The 24,000-nt window shown below is 43.6% G+C and overlaps 1 protein-coding gene across 3 annotated transcripts in view; it reads right to left on the bottom strand.

Moving 5' to 3' along the window:
- Positions 1–24,000, bottom strand: part of Caln1 (calneuron 1) — a 485,154-nt gene that overhangs the window by 161,507 nt on the left and 299,647 nt on the right. For all 3 annotated transcript variants that reach the window (XM_031338124.1, XM_031338126.1, XM_031338125.1), the window contains one exon: positions 19,386–19,498. In XM_031338124.1, the coding sequence (XP_031193984.1) occupies positions 19,386–19,498 (113 nt within the window). The remainder of the gene's footprint in view (positions 1–19,385; positions 19,499–24,000) is intronic.

The raw sequence follows: 24,000 nt of genomic DNA, 5'->3' as shown, positions 1-24,000 counted from the left end.
CAATCAAGAAGTCAGCTCTACAAGAGGGCCATCAGCAGATCTTGATCATGCTCCAAGCTGCTGAGGCTGTGAGCACTACCCTTCTGTGTTTTATAACCCACCCAACCTGTGGTATTTTTGCCAGAGCAACAACAGTCTACATACTTGCTGATGAGACAATTCAGAAGGTGGCCAGAAAAAAGCCTGACTCCTAAAGTGCTTTCTATGACACTAGCAAGGGGGAAAAAAAGAGTTAGAAATATGCCCTGAAAATTTAAAATAGCCTAAGTCAAAAAAATAGCACACACTTAGCCAAACAGGACAATGTAGGGTCTGCAGCCTTGTTTCTGCTTGAGAGGACTTATCTACATGGGTCCAACCAGCTTCCACCGGCACTTGGCTCCTTTCTCTGGCCCCTGAGCACAAACCTTAACTAAGAAGGGCAAGACAAGGTTTAAACCCTAATGGAATCAGTCTTAACTTTCTTTTCTTGTTTTCTGTTTTCTCATTCATTCATTCATTCATTCATTCATTCTCATTCTCCCTCCTTCTCTCTCCAACCCCCTCCTCTCTTTCTCTCTTTTTCTCCTCTCTCTCTCTCTCTCTCTCTCTCTCTCTCCCTCCCTCCCTCCCTCCCTCCCTCTAGAGGAGGATTTATTTGTTCATTTCTTGTGGATTTTTCGTTTGTTTGTTTGTTTGTTTTGTATGTGGTTTTGGTTTTTGGTTTGGGGAATTGTTTGTTTGTTTTAGAGACAGGGTCTGTCTTACTATATAGCTGAGCTGCCTTGGAACTCAGAGCAATCCTTCTGCCTCAGCTTCCCAAGCCCTGGGATTACAGGCATGTGCCATCTGTTTGTGTAAGTCTCCATGAACATTCCATACCTTCTGGAAATCTGATTTGCATGACACACTGTGTGCCAGGGACTTGGAGGATGTGACACACTGTGTGCCACACATTTGGAGGATGAGTCAACCAAGTGGAAGAAAATAACCCTTGCTCTTACCCAAAAGACTAGCGAATGACTTTCAGTGGAACTTGAGAATGCTCTTTGGTATATAATAATTATGTATCCTTTTTGGTCACTTTCTGGTTACTTTTTCTTCCAAAGCCACTGAGCAATTCATTCCAGCCACAGGCTTAAGAAACAGACAATATTGATTTCGAATGGAATTTTTTAAATTGTCTTTCTCCTCTCCCCACTTTGGAGACACAGTGTCATAAGCCCAGGCTGACTTCCAACTCAATTTGTAGCCAGGATGACCTTAAATTTCTGATCCTCCTGCTTCTACCTCCCAAGTGCTGCTGTATCAGGCATGTGCCACCACACCTGGTTTATATAGGGTGATGGAAATAGAAGTCATGGTTCTTGTGGTAGGTAACCACTTTCCCCACTGAACCACACTCGTAGCCTTTAAACTGCTCTGAATTTCTTTTTCAATTAGAACATCGGTTCAGACACTCTCCTAGAGTGAGCTTGTCAGCTCACACATACTTGGGTATGTGTGTGGAGCCCCATCTGTTCACTTGGCAATGGGTTTTTCTGTGGCCTCCACAGCTGAAGGCCACATAGCAGCTTGGGGTGGGCAGCTGCCACTGAGCCAACTCCACTTGGTACCTAACCCTCCCCTCCTGGCATCTGGTGTCTGTGATTCATTTGGATTTTGTGTTTGCATGCTTGGACATCAGCTTCGTACTTTGTGCTTCACTGAACTTTTATTCATATGAAATGTTGTTAACTTTCTCAGATACATAAGAAAACAGGATTGGCAGGGATACTGAGTGTAATGGCTATTCCTGGTTGTCAACATCTGGAACGAACTACAGTCCAGAAATGGAGAACACTCCTGTGTTCCATCCAGATCTTGAGGCTGGAAGACATGGGCTTCTTACTTGGATCTTAACATGGAGGTCTTGAGGCATAAGCCATAAAAAGCATAGGCCCAGGCAAGGTGGCACACAACTCTAATCCCAGGAGACTGAGGCAAGCAGATCTCTGAATTCAAGGCCTTTGTCCCAGTCTGGGACAAAGCAAGTCCCAGATCCAGGCATGGAGGTACATACCTTTAATCTGGGCCATACCTTCTGCTGGAGGCCTACATAAGGACATTGGAAGAAGGAAGACTCATTTGACACTTGGCCTGCTTGTACTAACTTGCCAGCACATCTGTTGGAACCTACTTCTACATAAGACTAGCTGAAACAACTAGCCTCATGCACTGAGCAACTACTAGATTCTTGGACTTCCCATTCACAGCTGCCCATTGCTGGGCTAGTTGGACTGCAGACTGTAAGTCATAACAATAAATTCCCATAATATATAGAGATATTCCATAAGTTCTGTGACTCTAGAGAACCCTGACTAATACAGTGAAGCATGCCTATAACACCAGCACTTGGAAGGCTGAGGCAGGAGGACCCCCAAAACCTCAAAGTCAGCAAGTGGCATATAGCAAGGCCCTAGTCTAAAAAAAGGGAGGGGGAATAGGGGTGCAAGATAGCTCAGTAGGTAGACAATTAAAGGCTGGCAATATGGCTCAGCTGGTGAAGGTGCTTGCCACCCAACCTCAAGACCTCTGAGTTCAATCACCAGCACCCACAAGGAGCAAAAACCAGAACTGACTCCTGAAAGCTATCCCCTGACTCACACACATATACCAGGCTTCATAATCTGCTCCCCAAATAAATAATTGAATGTAATAAAAAAAAAACAACAAAATTTCCATACTGCCTAATTATAGAAATTTCTGGAAATAAAAACAAGTAGAAAGAACAAAAATTATCTTCCCTTTTATTGAGATCGATAATAACAAGTACCATCAGATTTATTGCATTTCTTGCAGCTTTCCTCTACGAATACAAATGGAGTTAACAGATGACTATAAAGAGATGCATAATAGATGAATACAAATGAATTTGTAATAGCGGTAGAACATCTATGTAATTACACCATAAATCTAATCTCTAGAGTGACTTTTCCAGTGACTAAAAGGTAATGACATTATTTTTAATAATTGTACAGTATTCCATTCTTACAGCTGCACTTGCTGACAGATTCATAGACGTGGAATCGATTTTATAAGATTTATGTTTATTTTTATCATTTGCGTGTGTGTGTGTGTATGTGTGTGTGTGTGTGTGTGTGTGTGTGTGTGTGTGTGTGTGTGCAAGCATTCCTGCCCAAAGAGGTCAGAAGAGAGCACCAGATCCTTTGGTGCTGGAGTTACAGGCATCTGTGAGCTGCCAGCAATGGGTACTAGGATTCACATTCCAGTCCACAGGACAGAGCAGCAAGCACTCTTAGCAGTGTACGACTTCCTGGCAGTATATGGGTTTGCTCACTTAAGTCATTCATTTAGAAACGTATTGTATTCTTACAGTTATTTACTTGTGTATACATTAGTCCACATGCAACTACACTCTTGTAGAGGCCAGAAGAAAACTCCTGGGAGTTGTTTTTCTCCTTCTACTGTGTAGTTCCAAGGGGTTGAACTTAGGTCGTCGAGCCTGGTGGCAAGCACCCTTACCTGTATTGCCAGCCCTTAATTCATCCTTACAAGCAGCTGGCAGCACTAAATCAAATCTCAGGGAGGACACAAGCATGGACCACATACCTGCATTATACAGTGAAACCAATTGGAATTTAATCACAGATACTGAACTTCTGCAGGTTGCAAGAGCCCCCACTCCCAATAGTGAATTAACTGACTAAGCTGAGATCAATTCATGTTAAGCTGTAAATAACTGACCAGCTGGTGGGTTAAGCTTTGGCCAGTTGTTTTCTATGCTCCACTTCCAGCTGCTGTGTCAAACTTCCAGTCTTGTATGCCTCGCTTCAAGTTTTCTAAGTGACACACACACTCACACACACACACACACACACACACACACACACACACACACACACACTCCCCATACCTCCCACCCCACACACCCCACCCCACACCCTACCTCTGTGTTTCTCTAAGTGCTGTTAGATGGCCTTCTTGGTTGGCATTCTCAAAGCCAGCCCTATAGCCCTAGTTCGATAATAGGCTTCTCCAGACCTGAATCACATTTCTGTGTTTTGGTTTGTGCACATAAGCTCTACTAAATTTAATTGGTCAAAGGAAGCTTGCTTTTAACAGTAATTACGGAGAAAGCTATTATCATGTTATTTTTTCAATTACGGTGTCCCTTCGATTTCTGGTGAGGTAGACTTGTTTTACTCTTTCTCCTGCCTCAGCCTGCTAGCTGCTGGAAAGACCAATGCATACCAACATGGCCAGCTTACAGACCTGTGTGTACTGAAAGGATCTCATGGGCTAAGGATGTAGTCCTGTGGGATCATCCTAGATCACATGAAATTTTAGATTCCATCCTCAGCAACCCATACACCAGCTAAAATACTTCACACCTGTAATCCTAGTACAAAGGGGATGGAGGCAGGAGGATCAGGAATTTAAGGTCATCTATGACTACACAGCTAGTCAAGGTCATCTTGGAATACATGAGAGTTTGTCTCAAAACTGAAAAAAAAATTAAAAGGAGGAGTAGAGATATAGCTCAGGCTTGAGTACTTGCTTGGTATGTACAAAGCCCTGAGTTCAAATCCCAGGATCACACTAAAACAAATCATCTCTTAGTGGTCCTTTGCTGTACCTTTCCCATCTCTATTGTCCTAGTCACCATATTTCATATTGCTTTAGTAATGTTCTTTACATACGATTTATTTATATTCATCAGTTGTCATGTTCTAGTCTCTGTTTTTTTCACAAGGGAGAGGGAGGAGGGGTATTTGTCCCCAGAGGATAAAGAACTGCCTCTGGATAGAGAGGAGGCAGAAGTAGACCACAGGAAAATGGCAGTTTATAAAGGTAGACGGGGAAAGCCTATGTTAGGATGAGACATTTAATTTTAACTGGGCATGTTAATTAGCTGAGCCAAAGGGAGCTTTTGGTTTCTGGACTTCAATATGTTGATAGCTGGACCTTGGTGGTCAGCCTCAGGAGGAGGAAGTGGCCAAATAAGGCAATAGACCCTTTGGTGACTAGCTTTAGGAATGTAATCTAGCAGTTTTTAGCAAGGCAGAGGACATGGGGGACAAGGGCAAGATCAGCCAGAGCCATGCCTGCCAGGGTCAAGCCGGCCAGAGTCCTTTCAATAGATATGTACCAACTGTTCACAAACTATTTCCATGTGTGTATTGAAAGTATCTCATGGGCTGGGGGATGTGACTTAGTGGGTTATGTGTTTGGTTTCAAATTAATTTCTTGGACACTGCCACTCTCAGGTCAGAATCTTTTTACTGTGTTTGTTTGTTTGTGTTCACCACATACAGTTGACCCCATCTGGTGTCATAATCCACAGTTTGAGAACATTTAAAAACATAGTAAATGTAGTCTATAAAACAACATTTCAAATTTGTGTTTTTAAAAAAAATTAAAAATTGCTTTTAATTAACTCTAGCCAAGGAGGGGTTACCAACTGTACAGTGTTTATAGAAAAAAAAAATGGAAGTAGAATAGAAAATAAGAGGCCAGAGCTTATTCAACTAACTAGCTGTTTGGTTATAGTTTCATTAGCCATGTGGTTGGAGGGCTTCCTACAACCAACCCCACTAGATATTGGTCTGGTCTGTTGGGTCTAGTTGTATGCCAGTACTGAGTTCAAATCTACGGCCTCCAGTACATTTTTATTTAACCCTTCCTACCAAGAAATAAACAATAGAGCTTTGGAAAAGGCTCCATGGTAAAGGGTTTGCAACACAAGAATGAGGACCTGAGATCAAACCCCAAGCCCACCTATAAAAATAAAAGAAAAATTAAAAAACCTGTTTGTGGTGGTGCTTACGATCTCCACACTGGGAAGGCAGACCCATGAGAATCCCTGGGGATAGCGAGCCAACCAACTCATCTCACCAGTGAGCTCCAAGGTTGGTGGGAGACTGTCTCCAAAAGCAAGGTGGACAAGCATGGTGCTCAAGGAATGACAGCCAAGGTTTGTCTTCTGGCCTCTACATACATAAACATACAACTGAGTACACATACATAGGCATATCTGTGTACAGAACACACACACACAAATATATAAAAAAGTTATAAGCACACTGTTGCATAATCTTTCAGTACTCTAAAACCTGACTTAGAGGCTGAAGAGTTGGCTCAGCTGTTAAGAGCACATACTACTCTTTCAGGGGTCCAGAGTTCAAGTCCCAGCACCGACACTAGACAGCTCACAGCCACCTGTAATGCTAGCTCTAGAAGATTTGATGCCTCAAGCTTCTAAGGGCTCCTATAATCACATACATATCCCACATATAATCCACAAACAAATGTAGGGGCGGTTCTGATGCTAAGATCCTGTTCCCCAATTGGTTCTTGATCTGTCAGTAAAGAAAGCCATGGTCCAATTGCTGGGCAGAAAGTATTAGGTGGGACTTCTGGGTCCCTGAAGGAAAGACGACAGATGCAAGGGAGGAAAGGAGAGTTTGCCATGCTTTGGAGAGAGGAAAGCCGAGTGATCTGTGGCTGCTCCTACAGGCTGGTGGCCAGGGGCATTTAGCAGGGGCTAGATGTGACTGAGTAGCTAAAGTTTAGGGCAGGTGGGAGGTGCAGAGATAGGAATATTGCTACAGGCATGCTAGTTGAGGGAGTTTAATAATGTCCAGCAGTTGTGCCAAGAAGGCAAATTGAAAATAAACAAGTGTGTGTGTGTGTGTGTGTGTGTGTGTGTGTGTGTGTGTGTGTTTTATCGGTAGATTCAAGGGAAGACAGGTGGGCAGGTGGGGGCTGGTGGTATGCCCCTGTTCCTGAAGCTAAGGTGGAGTAGTGAAAACCTACAGGCAACAAACAAATGTATGTAATTTAAAAAAAAAAAAACTTTAGAAAATACAACCATTGGAAACTATCATGTTTTATAGACAATAACTTCTCAAACTTTCGTTTATGATACCAGATGGAGGTCATCTACATGTGGGAAATCACAAAAACTTGGCAACAGTGAAAGGATTCTGACCAGATAACAAACAAAAGGTTAATTCAAAATCAAACACATAGTGTTTCTGGATGCATCTATCCAGGGTGTGAATTCACTGAACACTTGGTTCTGAACACACAGCCCATTGCACTGTGTAATACAGTCACGACACACATCGTCAACTTCATGACAACCCCAGGCTTTGACTGGAAACTACTGTGTGTTACAGACTATAGCATTTGTAGTCTGTATAAAGCCTTCTGCCCTTACAGAAACGTGGTAGCTTCATTACTATGGCAAACAAAAGCCAGTTAGAGTTTCCTGTATCACTTCTCAGCATGTAAGTATCCAATTAGTATACTTTGGGTTTGTAGTGTGTTAGAAGGTTTGATTTTTAAGATTAACCTTCAAGTTGATGACTTGAATTTCACTTAAAAAATGGCTGCCTTGAATTTCAGCTTGGGATTCAGACAGTTTCCAGCACACTTCTCTCTTTTTGAACTATATATTTATGCAAAGCGGTGTTCATATCATGCATCAAATCTGAGAAAAGTTTGGCACTGTGTCTTGTGGTGTCAAATGTTCACCCAAGACTTAATTACTTCTGAAAAAACAAACAGACATATTAATTTCATTAATATGCAAATTTGCCTTTCTTTTAATAAATGGTAAAAGATTATGTATACAAAAGTTGTATAAAAAATATACATTTTTAAAGATTTATTTTTAAGGTATCTGTGAGTGCTTCTGCATGTGAGTACCTACTGAGGCCGGAAGAGGGTTTGTCCCCTGAGCTGAGGAGTCAAGAGATTGTGAGGTGTTCCAGGAACCAAATTGTTCTGCTGGAGCAGTCAATACAAGTTCTTACCACCAAACTATCTCTCAAGCCCTATAATACATCTCTTCAGAATGTTTTCTGAACAAATGCTTGTACATCTATTTTGTCCACCTATACATTAAAATATCTTGAGTGATGATGACCTGAACCTGAATCCCTGGGATTGGCATGGTGGAAGGAAAGAGTGCCTGATGGTTGCCTTTCTACCTCCACATGCACACTGTATCATGTACATGCACATATATATACATATACATACACATATACTTAATTGATTAAATGAAAAAACACTTTCAGGTAAGAAGGATTAACAAGTGGAAATCCTTAAGAAGCCTTGATAGTTACACCTAAGAACATGATTAGTCAGGAGTAACTCAAATTGCCAAACTCAGCAACACACATCCATAAATAAGGCTGGCTGTTCTATCCTGAAGGTCGCTCAGAGCCTCTCTGTTTTGATCAAGTTCCATCATGAGGGGAGCCTTTGGACACCAGACTCCCAGGGTTTCTGATGCAGACATCCTGGGGTGTGGGATCAGAAAATTTCCTTCTAACAAGTCCCAAGTGATGCTGTCAGCTACTGCTGTTGGTTTTGACCAATACAGTTGGGCAACCGTGTCGGCCCAGATGCCTCCCATTTCCATATTTCACACCTAGGAAAATTACTTTGGGCATTCAGGAGCTTGCTGTCAGTCTAACAGGCATGGTGATGGACATTGCTGCTGAGAGATCCTCAGGCTTCATCAGAGGAAGAAGGAAAGAGTTGCAGTGTGGATCCAGGACTCTGGGAGAGTGGCAAGTTGACACAATATTAGAGGAGAAACATCCAGCTGGTACCAGATGTGATGAGTGGAAGACGGGCCAGGAAAAGCTCAGTTGATTTAAATAAAGAACGAGGCCATGATGGTATTTCACTCCTGTCATCCCAGCTACTTAGGAGGCTTTGAAGAAGTGGTATCCCAAATTTGAGTACAGTCTGAGAAACAGGAAGTTCAAGGCCAGCTGTGGCAACTTAGTGAGACCCTGACTCAAACAGAGTTGGGGCTGTAGCTCAGTGGTAGAGTGCTCACCGAGCATGTGTGACACCCTGGGTTCAATCCCTAGCAACACGTACACACACACACACACACACACACACACACACACATACACACATATATATACACACAGGGCGAGAGAGAGAGACAGAGAGAGACAGAGAAAAACAGAGATAGAGAGAAAGGGAGGAACACAGAGAGACACAGAGAGACAGAGACAGAGAGAGACAGAGAGACCGAGAGAGGCAGAGAAAAACATAGATAGAGAGAAAGGGGGGACACAGAGAGACATAGACAGAGAGAGACAGAGAAAAACAGAGATAGAAAGAAAGGGAGAGACACAGAGAGACAGAGACAGAGAGAGACAGAGAGACCGAGAGAGACAGAGAAAAACAGAGATAGAGAGAAAGGGAGGGACACAGAGAGACACAGAGAGACAGAGACAGAGAGAGACAGAGAGACAGAGAGAGACAGAGAAAAACAGAGATAGAGAGAAAGGGAGGGACACAAAGAGACACAGAGAGACAGAGACAGAGAGAGACAGAGAGACAGAGAGAGGCAGAGAAAAACAGAGATAGAGAGAAAGGGGGGACACAGAGAGACATAGACAGAGAGAGACAGAGAAAAACAGAGATAGAAAGAAAGGGAGAGACACAGAGAGACAGAGACAGAGAGAGACAGAGAGACAGAGAGAGACAGAGAAAAACAGAGATAGAGAGAAAGGGGGGACACAGAGAGACAGTGATGGACGACAGAGAGACAGAGAAAAGGTATATAGAGCCAAATGGAGAGATGAAGGAGGAAAGACAGACAGAGAAAAACAGAGACACAGAGAAAGAGAGAGACAGAGGGAAAAAGAGAGACAGACAGACAGACAGACAGACAGAGAAAAGGAGAGATAGAAAGAGAGAGACAGAGGAAGACAGATAGAGATAGACAGTGATAGACTGAGAGAGACAGAGAAACAGAGACAAGGTATAGAGAGGCAGAGGAAGCAGGGAGGGAGGGAGAGAGAGAGAGGAGATAAGGAGGTAAGGAGGACATAGGAAGGGAAGGGGAAGAACAGAGAAAGGACAGTGGTGGGGTAGAAGGAGGGAGGAAAAGAGGTAAAAGGAAAGAGAAGGAAAAAAGGAAGATCTAAAAAATGAAATGTTCTTATATTTTCCAAGCCTTGGTCCCATGCACCAAATCCTTCACAGAAATGAGCACACTTCATTTCACAGAGCCATCTCCCTGCAGCCTTCCTCAGCAGGTAACCTCTAGCCTTACACGTAATATATATATATATATATATATATATATATATATATATATATATTATAATATATAATAGCTATTAATAGATGTTTTCTAGCTGGAGTCTGCTTTAGCTTTACTTTAGCTTTTCCTCTCAATTATGGAAGTAACATATGCCCACTGTTGAGATTTTAGACAACACCTCCACCCTCCTACCACACAGAATGTCACTGTCAACTTCTTAGCCCATCCTTATTCCTTAAAGGCATAGCAGATTTTCCATTGCAATATAACTGCAGTTGGTCAGTTTTTCTTACATGTCATGAACATGGGGCATGGAGAACCCTCACCCATCCATGAGTCAAGAGTTGCAAGCTACGTTACCACCTGTCAACCATGGCTAAAGAAACAGCATGTCTAACATTCCAGGCAGAACAGAGGCCAGTGTCTGGGAAGGATTTGTTGTTGCTGATTTATTTTTAAATATGTGTATGTGGGGGTGGGGGGATATATGCATATGTGAGCACACGGAGTCAAGGGTACTGAATCCTCTGCAACCAGAATTACAGACAGTTGTGCGCCACCCAACGTAGAGACTAGAGACCAAACTATAGATTCTTTACCAGAGCAGTCCACCCTCTTAACCATGGAACCACCTCTCCTTCCCAGTATGTTTGGATTACAACAACAACCATGAATCCAGGACTCAAGCACAAATGGAAAGCTAGAGGACGGAGAGAGGAAAAATCAGACAGAGCAAAGATTGGGGTTGGAGAGATAGAAGCCAAATCTAGAAAGATTCTCAGGGAGCAGCTGCAGGTCTTATACGATTCTCCCACAGGTAAGAAGGAGTCCATAGTTGATAGGGTTTCTAAGCAGTCCTGTAGTTAGGCATCCGGGGACTTAGCAAGTCAATTTGGTAAGCAGGTCTGTTTGAGTTCATTATCTGAGGATAGTAATTGGTGCATGTATGAGAGGGGTCAGAGGTCATTCTCAACTGTCAATCAGATGCTTTTCCCTTGTTTTCTTCAGACAAAGTCTCCCACTGACCCAGAGCTCATCAAGTAGGTTAGGCTGGTAGGCCAAGTAGGTAGGCTGGTAGACCCCAAGGATCCACCTCTGCCTCCCAGCCTCGCACATACACATATCCACCCCCACATACACATATTAACACATACTAACCCACCACCACGACAAGATTTAAAAAAAAAAAAAGAAAGAAAGAAAACATAGATTCTGGGGATCAAATCTCACACAGATGTAGCAAAACCTTTACTGAGTTATTTCCCCAGCCTGCAACTTGTGCACTTTTAATACTAGGATATTGAATGGGTCTTGGATATTGCACAGATCTATCTGTATGACAAACTAGACACTGTCACTATCTTAAGAATTGAATGTGAATCCCTGTCCCATCTTATGTTGAGTGGTCAGTAACCTGTTGGTGGTGCTATTTTGGGAGGCTCTAGAAAGTTTAGGAGGTGGGAGCCAGCTGGAAGAATTGGGTCCCTGGAGGGTTATGTCCTTGAGGGTATATTATCTCTGACTGCTTCCTGCCTCATGTAGGGATTACAAGTATGCACCAGGGCCCCTGGGACTTGATGTGGTGCTTGGGAGGGAACCCAGAGATGTATGCATGCTAAGTCAGCCTTCTACCAGCAGAACCACACTTCCAGGCCCCCTTTTCAATAGTTTAAGTGTAGAAGCCCTGTTGCCTTTTTTTTTTTCATAAGAAAAGAGACTAACAGACATGGTTGGGTGACCACTGGGGTCAACAGTGGTGTTGAATCTGCTGAGATACACGTTATTATTCTTGTGATTGCTTGATTGTTTATAGTCTACAGACTTATAGAAAAGCCCAAAATAGTTCCTGAGGTAAAGGAGGAGAGATTGTTAAAGGGTTCTTGTAACAAATGAGCTCATGTAGACACCGAACAGTAACTTGTTCTCTCCTCCCCAATCTAAGTGGTATCTCCATCAGACATTCTAGAATTCAGATGGGGTCCTGGTGCGTAGTACAAGGAAGGAGTGGTGTCACAATAAAGAGCTGAGGACCACACCTCTCAGTAGTCTCAATTACCCAATATTATTGTTTAATACCAATTCCCACTATGGATGGAAGCTTCTTAACAGGAGACAAAGGAAACTTACAAGGCTCAGAAAGTTCCTAAAGTTTACAAGGTTCACAAACCCTCCCTCCCTAGAGTTTTCTATATAAGCAGTAACAGTTGCTGGGTAAAGGAGCTTCTCTACTCAGATGAGCTGACTATAAGTTCTAAATAGAGCTCCAAGGATGCAGATGTTTTTGAGTTGTACCCATGCTAAAGTGGGTTTTCCAGTGAAAGGAATTGGGGCCTTTGAGTTGTCCATGCTCCTCTAAGTAACTCTTTACCCACATTCCTGTAAAGAACTCCAGGAAACTCATCAGTCTGCTAAGTTTGACTTTCATCTGTCATTGCTCATGTATGCCCAGGGATGCTGAGAAGGAAGGCCGTCCTCCAGTCCTGTATCCAAGCATTTTCAGCCCTTTCCTTTCTACCTCTCCATCATTACAACACATAAAGTCCCAAAGCCAACGTCAAAAAGAATTTATTTTCTCCCTCATAATATCCCTGCAATAATGTCAAGTTTATAGGAACTTGATTCACGGAAGGAGAAGAACACAATGAAGTTCCCAAAGTCATCAGCTGAGCCTGGTGGGTGCCTATAATTCAAGCACTCGAGGATGAGGCAGGAAGATCAGGGTTTGAGGCCAGTTTGAGATACATAGTAAGATCCTGTCTCAAAAAGAAAACAAAATTTCTGGCTGGGGAAATAGGTTGGTTGGTGAAATACTTGCCATACAGGCATAAGGTCCTGAGTTCTATCCCCAGAACCCTTAAATTTAGGAAATTCAAGTGTGGTAGATGTTGCCATTTAGTCTAGACTCTGCCCCACAGTTATCTGGCAATAGCCACATGTGTGTGCCTGAGTCACTATAAAAGGGGGATGCTTGCCCCCTCCTCTCTTTCTTGCTCTTTCTTTGCTCTTGCTCCTGTTCCTTACCCTCTCTCTCCCCCACCCCCCTACTCTTCTCTCTCTGTCTCTCTCTGTCTCTCTCTGTCTCTGTCTGTCTCTGTCTCTGTCTCTGTCTCTCTCTCTCTCTCTGTCTCTCTCTCTCTCTCTCTCTCTCTTTTTCTCTCTACTTTTCTCTGTCTCTACTACCCTCTCAACTCCCCTCCTCAGGTCCTGAATAAACTCTATTCTATACTATCCTGTGTGTTGCTGGTCCCTCAGGGGGAAGGGATACCTCAGCATGGGCCTGCACAGGCACCCCCTTCCCCACACCATACCTGGGCTCCACCAAACATATCCTTGGTTTCTCTTATCTTTTTTATAAAATACAATAGTAGTAGGTACTTGTAAAATCGCAGCACCAGAGAAGCAGAGATAGGGAGATCTCTGGGTATCCCTGGGCAGCCATTTTATGGTGATTTTACAAGGCCATGAGAGACTATGGAGAGAGAGAGAGAGAGAGAGAGAGAGAGAGAGAGAGAGAGAGAGAGAGAGAGAGAGAGAACAGAGACAGAGATGAACAGAGATACACAGAGAGAAGCAGAGACAGAAAAAGCATGAGAGATGGGGAGGGAGGGCGAGAGGGAAGTAGGGAGGGAAGGGATATTGGCTTAGGACAACATCTGAGGTTACCTTTGGGCTTCTACATGTACACAAACCCACACATACACCAAGGTTTTACAAATTATGACTTACTATCTAAGAGGATCTTGAACTGGATGCTGAGCCTCAAAGATAGGCACAGAAGACCCTGTTTGGACCAGACAATCTAGAACACAACTTGCAGGCCAAATCCCTCAGGAAGGAAGCAGTGGAGCAGCTAGTTAAATTCCACCATCTCCAATATCAATTCCATGCATAAATGCTGCAAGTCATAATTTTAGGACTGGCACCAAGCGGCAGATAGTTGTTGGTTTTTTTGGTTTTTTGTTTTTGCTTTTGTTTTTGATTTTATTTTACCCTTGGCAATGTCAGCTAGAACTCCAGTAAAGAAAGAGCACCAGGAAACAGATTTAATTAGGAAGATGAGCTCAGTGCTTAGTAAGACTTCTTGCCAATGATATAGAGAAATGCCTCCACTTTTGTATTTCCTCTAAGGTAAGAAGAATTCAATGCCGAGAAAAAGCAAGGCTTGTGACAGCAGCATCAGATCAGGAGTGGAAGCTCAGGCAGGGAAGATAGCTCAGCCAGTAAGCACTTGCTTAGCAAGCATGAGGACCTGAGTTCAATTCCCAGCAGTCATGTTAAAATCTGGCTAGGTGCACGCTTGTGATCCAAGTATTGGGGGAGACAGAAAGAGGTGGATCCTTGAGATTCTAGCTAGTTAGCCTAGTCTAATTGATAAGCCTCAATAAGAGACTCTGTCACAAAAGAAGGTGGCCAGCTCCTGGGGAACAATACTAGAAGCTGACTTCTAGCCGCTACACACATGTGCACATATATGTATGTATATCTGCATGCACATGGGAACTCACAGACCACACACACACAAATACCCTGGAAACCTGATTAAAAGATCTCTACCCTTTCTGAGAGCTAGCCTCTACCATAGCCCCAGATAACCCCTGCTTCCTGACTTTACTGGGAAGTAGTTTTCTCCCATACTTAAAAAGGACAATGTGGGGCCAGGCATGGTGGAGCATACCTGTAATCCTAATGCTGGAGAAGCAGAGACAGGTAGATCCCTGTAGTTCACCCACTGGCCAGCCAGCTTAGCCTATTTGGTGCGCTCTAAGGCAGTGAGACTCTGCTTCAAAGAGAAGGTGGATGGTGACCACCATACACATGTGCACACATGTTCACATGCACATACACAAAAGCCAAGTCAGAATGCCCTCACGCAATCTGCACTGCACTCTCTTTTACCCTTCACTTTAAAGAGAGCCCAGTGTGTCAAGTCAGGATATTCAAATGGTACTCCAAAAAGGCCCTGAGAGTGGAGATCTGAGAACAGGCTGCCAGTCAGGGCAAGGAGGCAGCCAAAAGCACATCCAGGAGCCTTAGCCAAGCCTTCTAATGATCACAGCAGGCACCTTGACAGCAACCCCTTCCCCCCTGAGAGACCCAGAGCCAAAGCCTCCAGCTGAGCTGCTCTCTAACTCCTGACTTACTGAAACTGTGAGACCTGCAGAGTCACACATTGTTGTCTGCTCCACGGTTATGATGCCATGTGAGGAGCCACAGTTGAATCCGAGTACCTCTGCTTCAGTAAGAACTGGATACAGGGCTCTGATAGAAAATCCTGCCAGTCTCTTAGCATGATATCCTTTCTGCGGTATTATTTCCTCCTGATGCTAATATCACCTCCTGGAATACCAGAGTCAGAGACTGGCCTTTCTGCTCCTCTCTCTCTCTCTTATGCTAGCTTCAACCACTGCCACAGACTGAAAATCATACACTCATGCAAATTATGTCACTTGTACATATGCACACATGCACACAGCCCTCTCTTAAACCCACCCCATCCCCGCCACCCTGGCCACCCAAGCATGGAGGTTGTGAGCTTCTCTCCATGCAGGGATGGCTGTTGTGGGTGTTTCACACACTTTCTCAAGCTGCTTCTCAGTGATCAGGTGGTAGAAAGGAGGCAGAACAGGGCAGCTGGGTACTGAGGGATGCTCTCCTGCTTGTTTGCTAGTCGCTGGCTGTTCTGTGCTGGGGGAGTAACTGCAGGGGAGGAAAGATGCTGCATTCCAGAGTTCACTTAGATATTACAGGGTGAGGCTGGGATAGTGATGGGGAGATGGTTCAGTTGGTAAAGTATTTGCCTTACAAGCAGGGGGACCTGAGTTTGATCCCCAGAATCCACTCCCCATATGCACACAAAACCTAAACCAACCAACAAAACAAAAGAAAACAACAACAAAAATCGTGTGTGTGGCAGCCTGAACTTGTAATCTAAGCAATTGGGGAAGCTGAAATAGAACGATCCCAAGGGCTTTCCGACCTGTGAATTCCAGGCGAGTGAGAGACCCTGCTTCAAAAACAAAGGTAGATGACTCCCGAAGAAGGACAAGTATGGACATACACATAAACCCTCATACACATGCAGTCACACAAAATACACTTTTAAAAGTAAATAATCTCAGATGCAATTTCCCACCCTTGGCTCACTTTGCTGTGCCCCATCTTCTCACTCTGGAGGGGGGAGACCTACAGTCTAACAAACCTAGAGAGACTCTGTATTCATGATGGTGTGATAGAACTATGCTAATGAGAGTCAGTGTTGTGTTAGAAAAGGGCTGCCTGGTCATGGAGATGCCAAATGGTAAGGAATCTGGAGAATCAGGGCCACTATCTGAGATAGGGATTGATACCCATAGTTCCTTCCTTCCTTCATCTCAGATGGCACCAGGAAAAAAGAGCACAACAGAGCTCAGGATGCCCTATGGCATCTTCCTAGGCTGAGGTGGACCATAAAGGCAGAGCAGAGGGTAGAAAGAACTCATGGCAACTGTAGGTAAAGTGCATGACTGTGGGGACAACTTGTTCTTTCAGGCTCAATCTAGACAGGCTGAAAAATGGCACTGCTGTTTGTATCCAAAGTGTCTCTGGCAGGGTCATGGTTTAAATTCTCTAATGGCTCTTGTACTGGCTGGTTTTGTGTGTCAACTTGACACAGGCTGGAGTTAGCACAGAGAAGGGAGCTTCAGTTGGGGAAGTGCCTCCATGAGACCCAGCTGTGGGGCATTTTTCTCAATTAGTGATCAAGGGGGTAAGGCCCCCTGTGGGTGGTGCCCATCCCTGGGCTGGAAGTCTTGGGTTCTATAAGGGGGCAGGCTGAGCAAGCCAGGGGAAGCAAGCCAGTAAGGAACTGACCAGTGAATTCCAGGCCAATAAGAGACCCTGCTTCAAAATCAAAGGTAGATGGCTCCTGAAGAAGGACACGTATGGACATACACACAAACCCTCATACACATGTAGTCCTCTGCATACACATAGCACTGGCCTCTGCATCAGCTTCTGCTTCCTGACCTGCTTGAGTTCCAATCCTGACTTCCTTTGTGATAAATAGCAATATGGAAGTAAGCTGAATAAACCCTTTCCTCCCCAACTTGCTTCTTGGTCAAGATGCTTTGTGCAGGAATAGAAACTCTGATAAGACAGCTCTATTTTGGGACATTAAGTGTTCTTGAAAAGATAAGTCACTAGAGAGAGATCCTCAAGGGGTATGATGGCTGACTCCTTCCTGGTTTTCTCTCTCCTTCCAGCCCACTGTAAAGTGAGTGACCATCTCTATTGTGCCACATATTCCCATTGCTATGATGGGACATGGCAAGTACTATTGCTATGATGTGTCATAGCCACATAGCTATCTGAGTCCTCTGAAACCGTGAGCCAAAATGAGTCTCTCTTCCTTTAAATTGTCTCTGTCATCTATTTTTGTCAGAGTCAAATAAAAGGTATTTATATGTTCATTGGCTATAAGGTAGGTGAGTACCAGAGTAAGATTCAAGATGAGAAAAAAGTAACCATATGCTTATCTATCTTAGGAAAGTATATTTAACAAAAAGAAAACTGTTCTAAGAAATCAAGGGAACACTGTGTTTTGATGGTGTTGGTAATGTTTTAATTTAATTTTCCTGGTTTTTATTTGTTTCTGTCTGAAGTTGTTTTGGTTTAGTTTTTGCTTTTGTCAGACAGGGTCTCATCCTGCAAACTTTGTAGCCCAGACTGGCTTCAAACTCAGAGCAATCCTCCTGCTTCAGTCTCTTACATACCAAGATCACAGATATGCACTACTCTGCCCAGCTTCTGTAGTGTTTTAGAAGTCTAAAAAGAAATTCCATCTGACTGAACTTGACAACGTATCCAGCTCATGTTTTAAAAACAAAGATTAATGACCCATTCCCCCAATTCCATACTCATGAAATAATAGTCACATTTTAAAGTAGAGACGTGAAGTAAAAATGATTTAGTGGCACTCTAATAATTAGAATGTGGGCATCAGTAATCTCCAACAAGGATCCACAAGATAGAACTGCACGTAAATTGATAGCATCGGATGCGGTCCTTAGATAAAACCAATGTGTCATATGAAGCACGGGAGTAGTATCAAGATCCAACACAAACTACCATGCATCCTGTCAGTGAGGAAGATCTTGGGATTGTCAGGTTTGAGCTAGAAGCTACCAAGACCAAGCTTACCTGTATAAAAACATGAATACATACACACACACACACACACACACACACACACACACACATACACACGCAGAGTCTCTCTCTCTCTCTTCTCCTCTCCCTACCTCTTTCTCTTCTCATTCTACCTTTTATCCCTCTCTTATCTCTCCTCTCTCATGTCACTAAAACTGCCGTAAAAGAAATGAAAGCTGCCATGTGATGGTGTGTGAACTGTGCCTCTGTAATCTTCACTTCCCAGAGGAAGTTCACTAAGCACCCTGAGCAGTCAGGGACTACAGTAACCAACCCCCTATGACCGACACACATAAGGGGACCAACTGAGCGCTCTGGAGGACATGCTTTCAATCAGATGTATCTGCCCTCAGTGACTGTATGGCATAAGACCACCATCTCTCCCCCTTCCCCACCCCCAAAACCTCTAAGGCAGAGGTTCACAACCAGTGGGATCATGACCCCTTTGGGTGGGTGGGGGAGGACATATATCAGATGTCCTGTATATCAGATATTTATACTATGATTTATAACAGTTGCAAAATTACAAGTATGAAGTAGCAATTTTATGGTTGAGGTCCCCACAATAAGAAGAACTATATTAAAGGCTCATTAGGAAGCATTCTTAACTAGTATTAGGAAGGCTGAGTACCTCTGCTCTAAGAGGAGACCTCCACTCTGTCTCATGGAACTGACTTCTCTCCAGAACCCCTCTCATGCCTATTTGCCTATGGGACAAATAAACCCGTTACCCCAAAGGACAAGGTGCTTCATTGTCTCTCTTGAACCCCTGCCTTGAGAACTTTCATGAGTTTAGCTCAAAGTCAGAATTATCAGAGGCAATACCAATGTCCCCTTCTCAAGGTCTCCAGGAGAAAGCCCGTCACGAGTCAGACATGGAAGAGTTTCACCTCCACAAACACAGACTCTGCTCCAAGGAAAAGACGTGGGGAGACAGCTCAGTTCTCCATACCCTAACAGAACACAGCATAGAGATCAACTGAGATATTCAATTCAAGAAACACCTAATGCCCCAAGTCCGAGAGGGCTCATTGCAGTCTATAGACACCCAAGACTTCACAGTCAAAGTTAGTTGATCCCAGAAAACATGATATTGCTAGACTTAATCTTATGTGAAAATCTCACTTACCTGCCAGAAGATACTGTCTATCGTATTTCCAAGAAAACCATCACGACCTTCTGATGACACCAGCTTGGGGCCAAGAATCGTCATGAATTCATCAAAATCTACCTGCCCATCTCCTGAAAGGAGAAAGAGAGAGATATGAGTGAAAAGTACCATAAATGTGATCAACAGCCCCTGATGCACTTAACAACTCTGTCTTTTTCTCTTTGGCATGACCTAAATAAAATACAAAGAGCTGGTGATGTAACTGAGAATTGTTTAGCATTGTTCATTGTTGGTTTTTTTTTCCCCCTAGACTGAGGATTGAACCCAGGTGCCCAAGCATCTAGGCAAATGCTCTATCACTGAGCCACGTCCCCCCAGCTCCTCCCTGGGGGTCTAGACAGGGGCTCTACCACTGAGCCACACTTCCAGCTCCTCACTGAGGGATTCTAAGGAGGTGCCACACCCTCAGCCTCTCACTAAGGGATTCCAGAAACACATTCTACCACTGATCCATAATCCCAACTCTTCAAAGGGGAATTTTAGGTAGGTACTTGTCCTAGATAGGTCTGCTGCTGTTGCTGCTGCTGTTGTTGTTGTTATTGTTGTTGTTGTGTTTGTTTTTCAATTGAATCAAGCTTCTTTGGGAAGAAGAAACAATTGAGAAAATGTCCACAGAAGAAACACCTGTAGCCAAGCCTGTGAGGCACTTCCTTGATTAATGACTTGTGTGGACGGTACCACTCATCCCTAGGAAAGTGGTCCTGGATGGTATTAGAAAACCAGCTGAGCAAGCCATAAGGAACAAGCCAGTAAGCAGCATGCTCCAGGGCCTCTGCTTCAGTGCCTACCTCTAGGTTCAGGCTCCTGCCCACTTCCCTTCATGATGAAGTATGATCTGGACACATAAGCTGAAATACCCTCCCACCCTCATGCTTCTTTAGGTCATGGTGTTTTATCACAGCAATAGAAGCCCTAAGACAGTATTCTATAATAAATCAAGTCCCCAGCCCTTTCACTGGCATATTCTAAGTAAGTAAGTACCTTACTTTGAGCCATGCCCCAGCCCCTCACTGGAGGATTCTAAAGAATCATTCTACAGCTGAGCCATACCCCAACCCCAGCCCCTCACCTGGGAATTTCTGTGCAAGTGTTCTGTCATTGAGCAATAGTCCCAGCCCTCTTTTCACTTTTTGTTTTAGAGACAGGATCTCACTAACTTACCCAGGCTGGCTTTGATCTCACTTTGTAGTTTAGGATGGCCTTTAACTTGCAATCCTCCTTCCTCAGCCTCAGGAATAACTGAGATGACAAGCTTTCACTACCAAGGTCCACTTTGTTTTAAAATATTAAAGTATCACAATAAAGTGGCAATAATTAGTAAAATATATTTTCGCTCCTCTCTTTAAAAACAATCTGTCAGATTTCTCAGGCCAGCCTCAGGCTTGCAATGGAGCTAAGAATGACATTGACTTCTGATCTTCCCATCTCCACTCCCCACGTGTTAGGACCTTATGTGTGTGCTATCTGTTTAATCAGTGTTGGGGATGGACACAGGGCTTTTGTACATGCTACGTAAGAACTCTACTAACCAAGCTACATTCCCAGCCCTACCACAAGTCCTGACTATATCATTTCCTCTTGCCCCTAAATCAATCTTGTGTTGCTTTATTCATGCATAGAAAGCATATGGATGTGCACACATGTGCACACACACTCACACACACTCGCTTAGCTGTGTAGCATCTAAGCTTTTGTAAGTATGCTTTTCCATAGACACAGCAGGATGAAGCTCCTGATGAGACATTTCTCAGTGCCTTTCCCCATCATTAAGCAAATTCATGACTGTATTCTATCTAAATGCCCACCCAGCACCACCTCCTTAGCATGACCACACCTCACATCTGCTGCTTCTCTGTACCTCAAATTGATTGGCTATGTGTGACAGAAGTTACAACTTCTTCCTTGCACTCACACATAAACATAGTCTAAAGGGTTTAACCCCTTAAATACTTGTTGAAGTTCTCTCTGTCATTTCTCAAGTAAGTAACTCTCTTTCTAACAAGCTTGGTGGAACAACATGTCCAAGAACCAACACTTGTATTTGGAATTATGCCCCTATACCATCTTCTAAATAATTTGAGATTACTTCTCCCCAAAGCAAATACAACACTTCTACAAACTTAGTTTGACCCAAAACTAAGAGAAATACCTCAGCATACTCTGCAAGCCTCCTCTTTCCTCCTCCTCTCTCCCTCCTCTCTCCCTCCTTTCCCCCATCTCTTTCTCATAGCCTTATTATCCTCACCTTTGCATAAAAAGCAATATGTAGTTTTCACCTCTCTGGTTCTATGTGCCTGCTCATATGTCTCCTGGGGGATGTCTTCACCCATGGTCTTCCTGGTAAATGCTACCTTTTTCTCAGAGGAGGAGCTACAATGCTGTTAATGTTTTATTGCTTCCTGGCCATACCTTATCTCACCAAGAATAGTCTGCCAAAATTTTCATTCTTGTCAGAATTTATGTAGCTATTTTCTCAGAATTGAAACATTCCCCATTAAAAGGAAGAGGGAGTCCACAAGACTCAGGAAACTCATTAAGACACAGAAAGCTCAGGAAATTCATAAGGCCCAGGAAGTTCAGGAAACTCAGAAGATTATAAGGCCTCTCTCCAGTGGATTTTTCAGTGTCTCATCTGCCTTCAAGTGACCTAAGACACTCTATGTAAGCCTTTACCTGTACTTCTGTAAGTAACTCCTTCTGGTAAACGCATTGGTTCAACAAGCCAGAACTTGGTAGAATCATTTCTTTGATCTGTTATTGGTACCTATCTGAAGTGAACAGATGTTTGTTCACATTTTCCCAGGAAATATCCCAGCATAGTCTCCTGCAACTTTATGTACATCAGGTACAGAACTTACCACTTTGCGTTCCCATCTGGGTTTGCTTTACACTCCAACCTGAGCTTGATTATGGAAGGTCAGAGAACAAAGCAATTGTGTGACTATTTTCTATGAAATGAAACATTTCCTGCTGGAGGGAGGTTTTTTTTTATTAACTAGGGGGAGTCAACAAAACATGCAAGGCACAGAAAGCCCCTAGAACTTACAAGATTCAAAATGCCCCTCTCAGTGTTACATAAGTAGCCACTAGCAGGGGGCGGGACAGGTCTCCCACCTGTTAACCAAATGCAGAGAGCTCTGAAACGAAGCTTTTCTGAGTCATCACCCATGCTGGGCAGATTTTTGGTGATACAGCTGCCTGTGAGTCATGCAATCCCAATACACTCACTGGTTCACAGAAGTAGACCACAGTGGAGTCATTCCTTTGGTTTGTCATCTGTGTGCTCTATTTGGGGTGAATAGACATTTGTTCATGTCTCATCAAGAAGAGTAACCCAAGAAGGCTTGAGACATCTATGTATACTGATTGCCAGAACAGGTATTCAGAATATGCTTAGAGAATGAATAAGTGGTGCCTCTTGATTGTTTTCCCTTGTTCTGTTAAGCATCAATTGGTTTTTGCGGGGTATTTTATTCCATTTTCATGCTAGAGTTGGTGCTAACCAAAAGGTGTTTGTCAAGTCAACTTCACAGGCCAAACTGAACCCTAAGGGCACTGAGTGACTCTCAGCAAGTTATCAACATGGCATTAGGAACCCTTAGAGCCATTTAAACTGGCAACACAACCAACAGCGTTCTACCTCCTTACACCTCTGCTCCACTTGGTGAATCCACACACAGTAGCATGCCAGAATGAAGACCCAGAAATTAATCCACTCTCCGAGTGTCGGCACTTCCAAGGAGCACTCATTCAAAATCCATGCCCAGTGGCCAAGTACAGGCTGTCCAGAAACACACTGTCTCATAGATGAAACTCCTGGGAGGATCAGAGAGGTGTGGCAAGCTGGTGGGAAAGCAAAGATTAATCTACCAAATGGAGTGGAGCAGTCAATGAAGTGCTGAGTGGAAATCAATTTTTCTCTCCCCGTTTGACAAGATAAAGGGAGCTGGAATTTCACCTTTGCTGGTATGCTAAAAATGTTCAGACAAACAATGAATTTGCAGTGGCCTCTCAGATTAGCAAGTACTTCTAAATAGAAAACTCTCCAATGTGATACTGGGAGAGACACAAAAAGGATGCCTTCCGATGTGTTCCTGGTGTATTTGTTCCTGGGTATAAGTAGGAAATTATCTATCAAGGTAGGAAGAAAGAAGTAGAAAAGGGAGGAGGGAGAAGGAAGGAGGAGGAAGAAGAGAGAAGGAGGAAGTGAGATTAAGGGGGGGGAGGAAGAGGAAGAGGAAGGAGAGGAGAAAAGAAAAGGAAGAAGAGGAAATAGAGGAAGAAGGAAGATGAAAAGGGAGCTGGGAGGGGAAGAGTAAAAAGAAGCAAAAGAAGGGAGGAAGAAGATTAAGTAGGAGGGGGAGGAGATGGAAGAGAAGGACTATAAAACACTGGATTTCTGCATTCCCTGAACATGTACCATAGACCCAGTTTATGGTCATCCTCCTGACTCACCCAGGAGGAGATCTTGTAGTGAGAGTTTTGGTTTCTTTAAAAACCCAGTTAATGTTGCAGTATCTTTTGGGTATATGCCCAGTAGTGGTATGGCTGGGTCCTCCGGTAGAGCTATGTC

The sequence above is a fragment of the Mastomys coucha genome, unplaced genomic scaffold (assembly GCF_008632895.1).
Source record: "Mastomys coucha isolate ucsf_1 unplaced genomic scaffold, UCSF_Mcou_1 pScaffold22, whole genome shotgun sequence".
Classification (NCBI taxonomy): Eukaryota; Metazoa; Chordata; class Mammalia; order Rodentia; family Muridae; genus Mastomys; species Mastomys coucha.
Note: the sequence above shows the minus strand (reverse complement) of the source record. Positions and strands in the feature narration are given on the sequence as shown.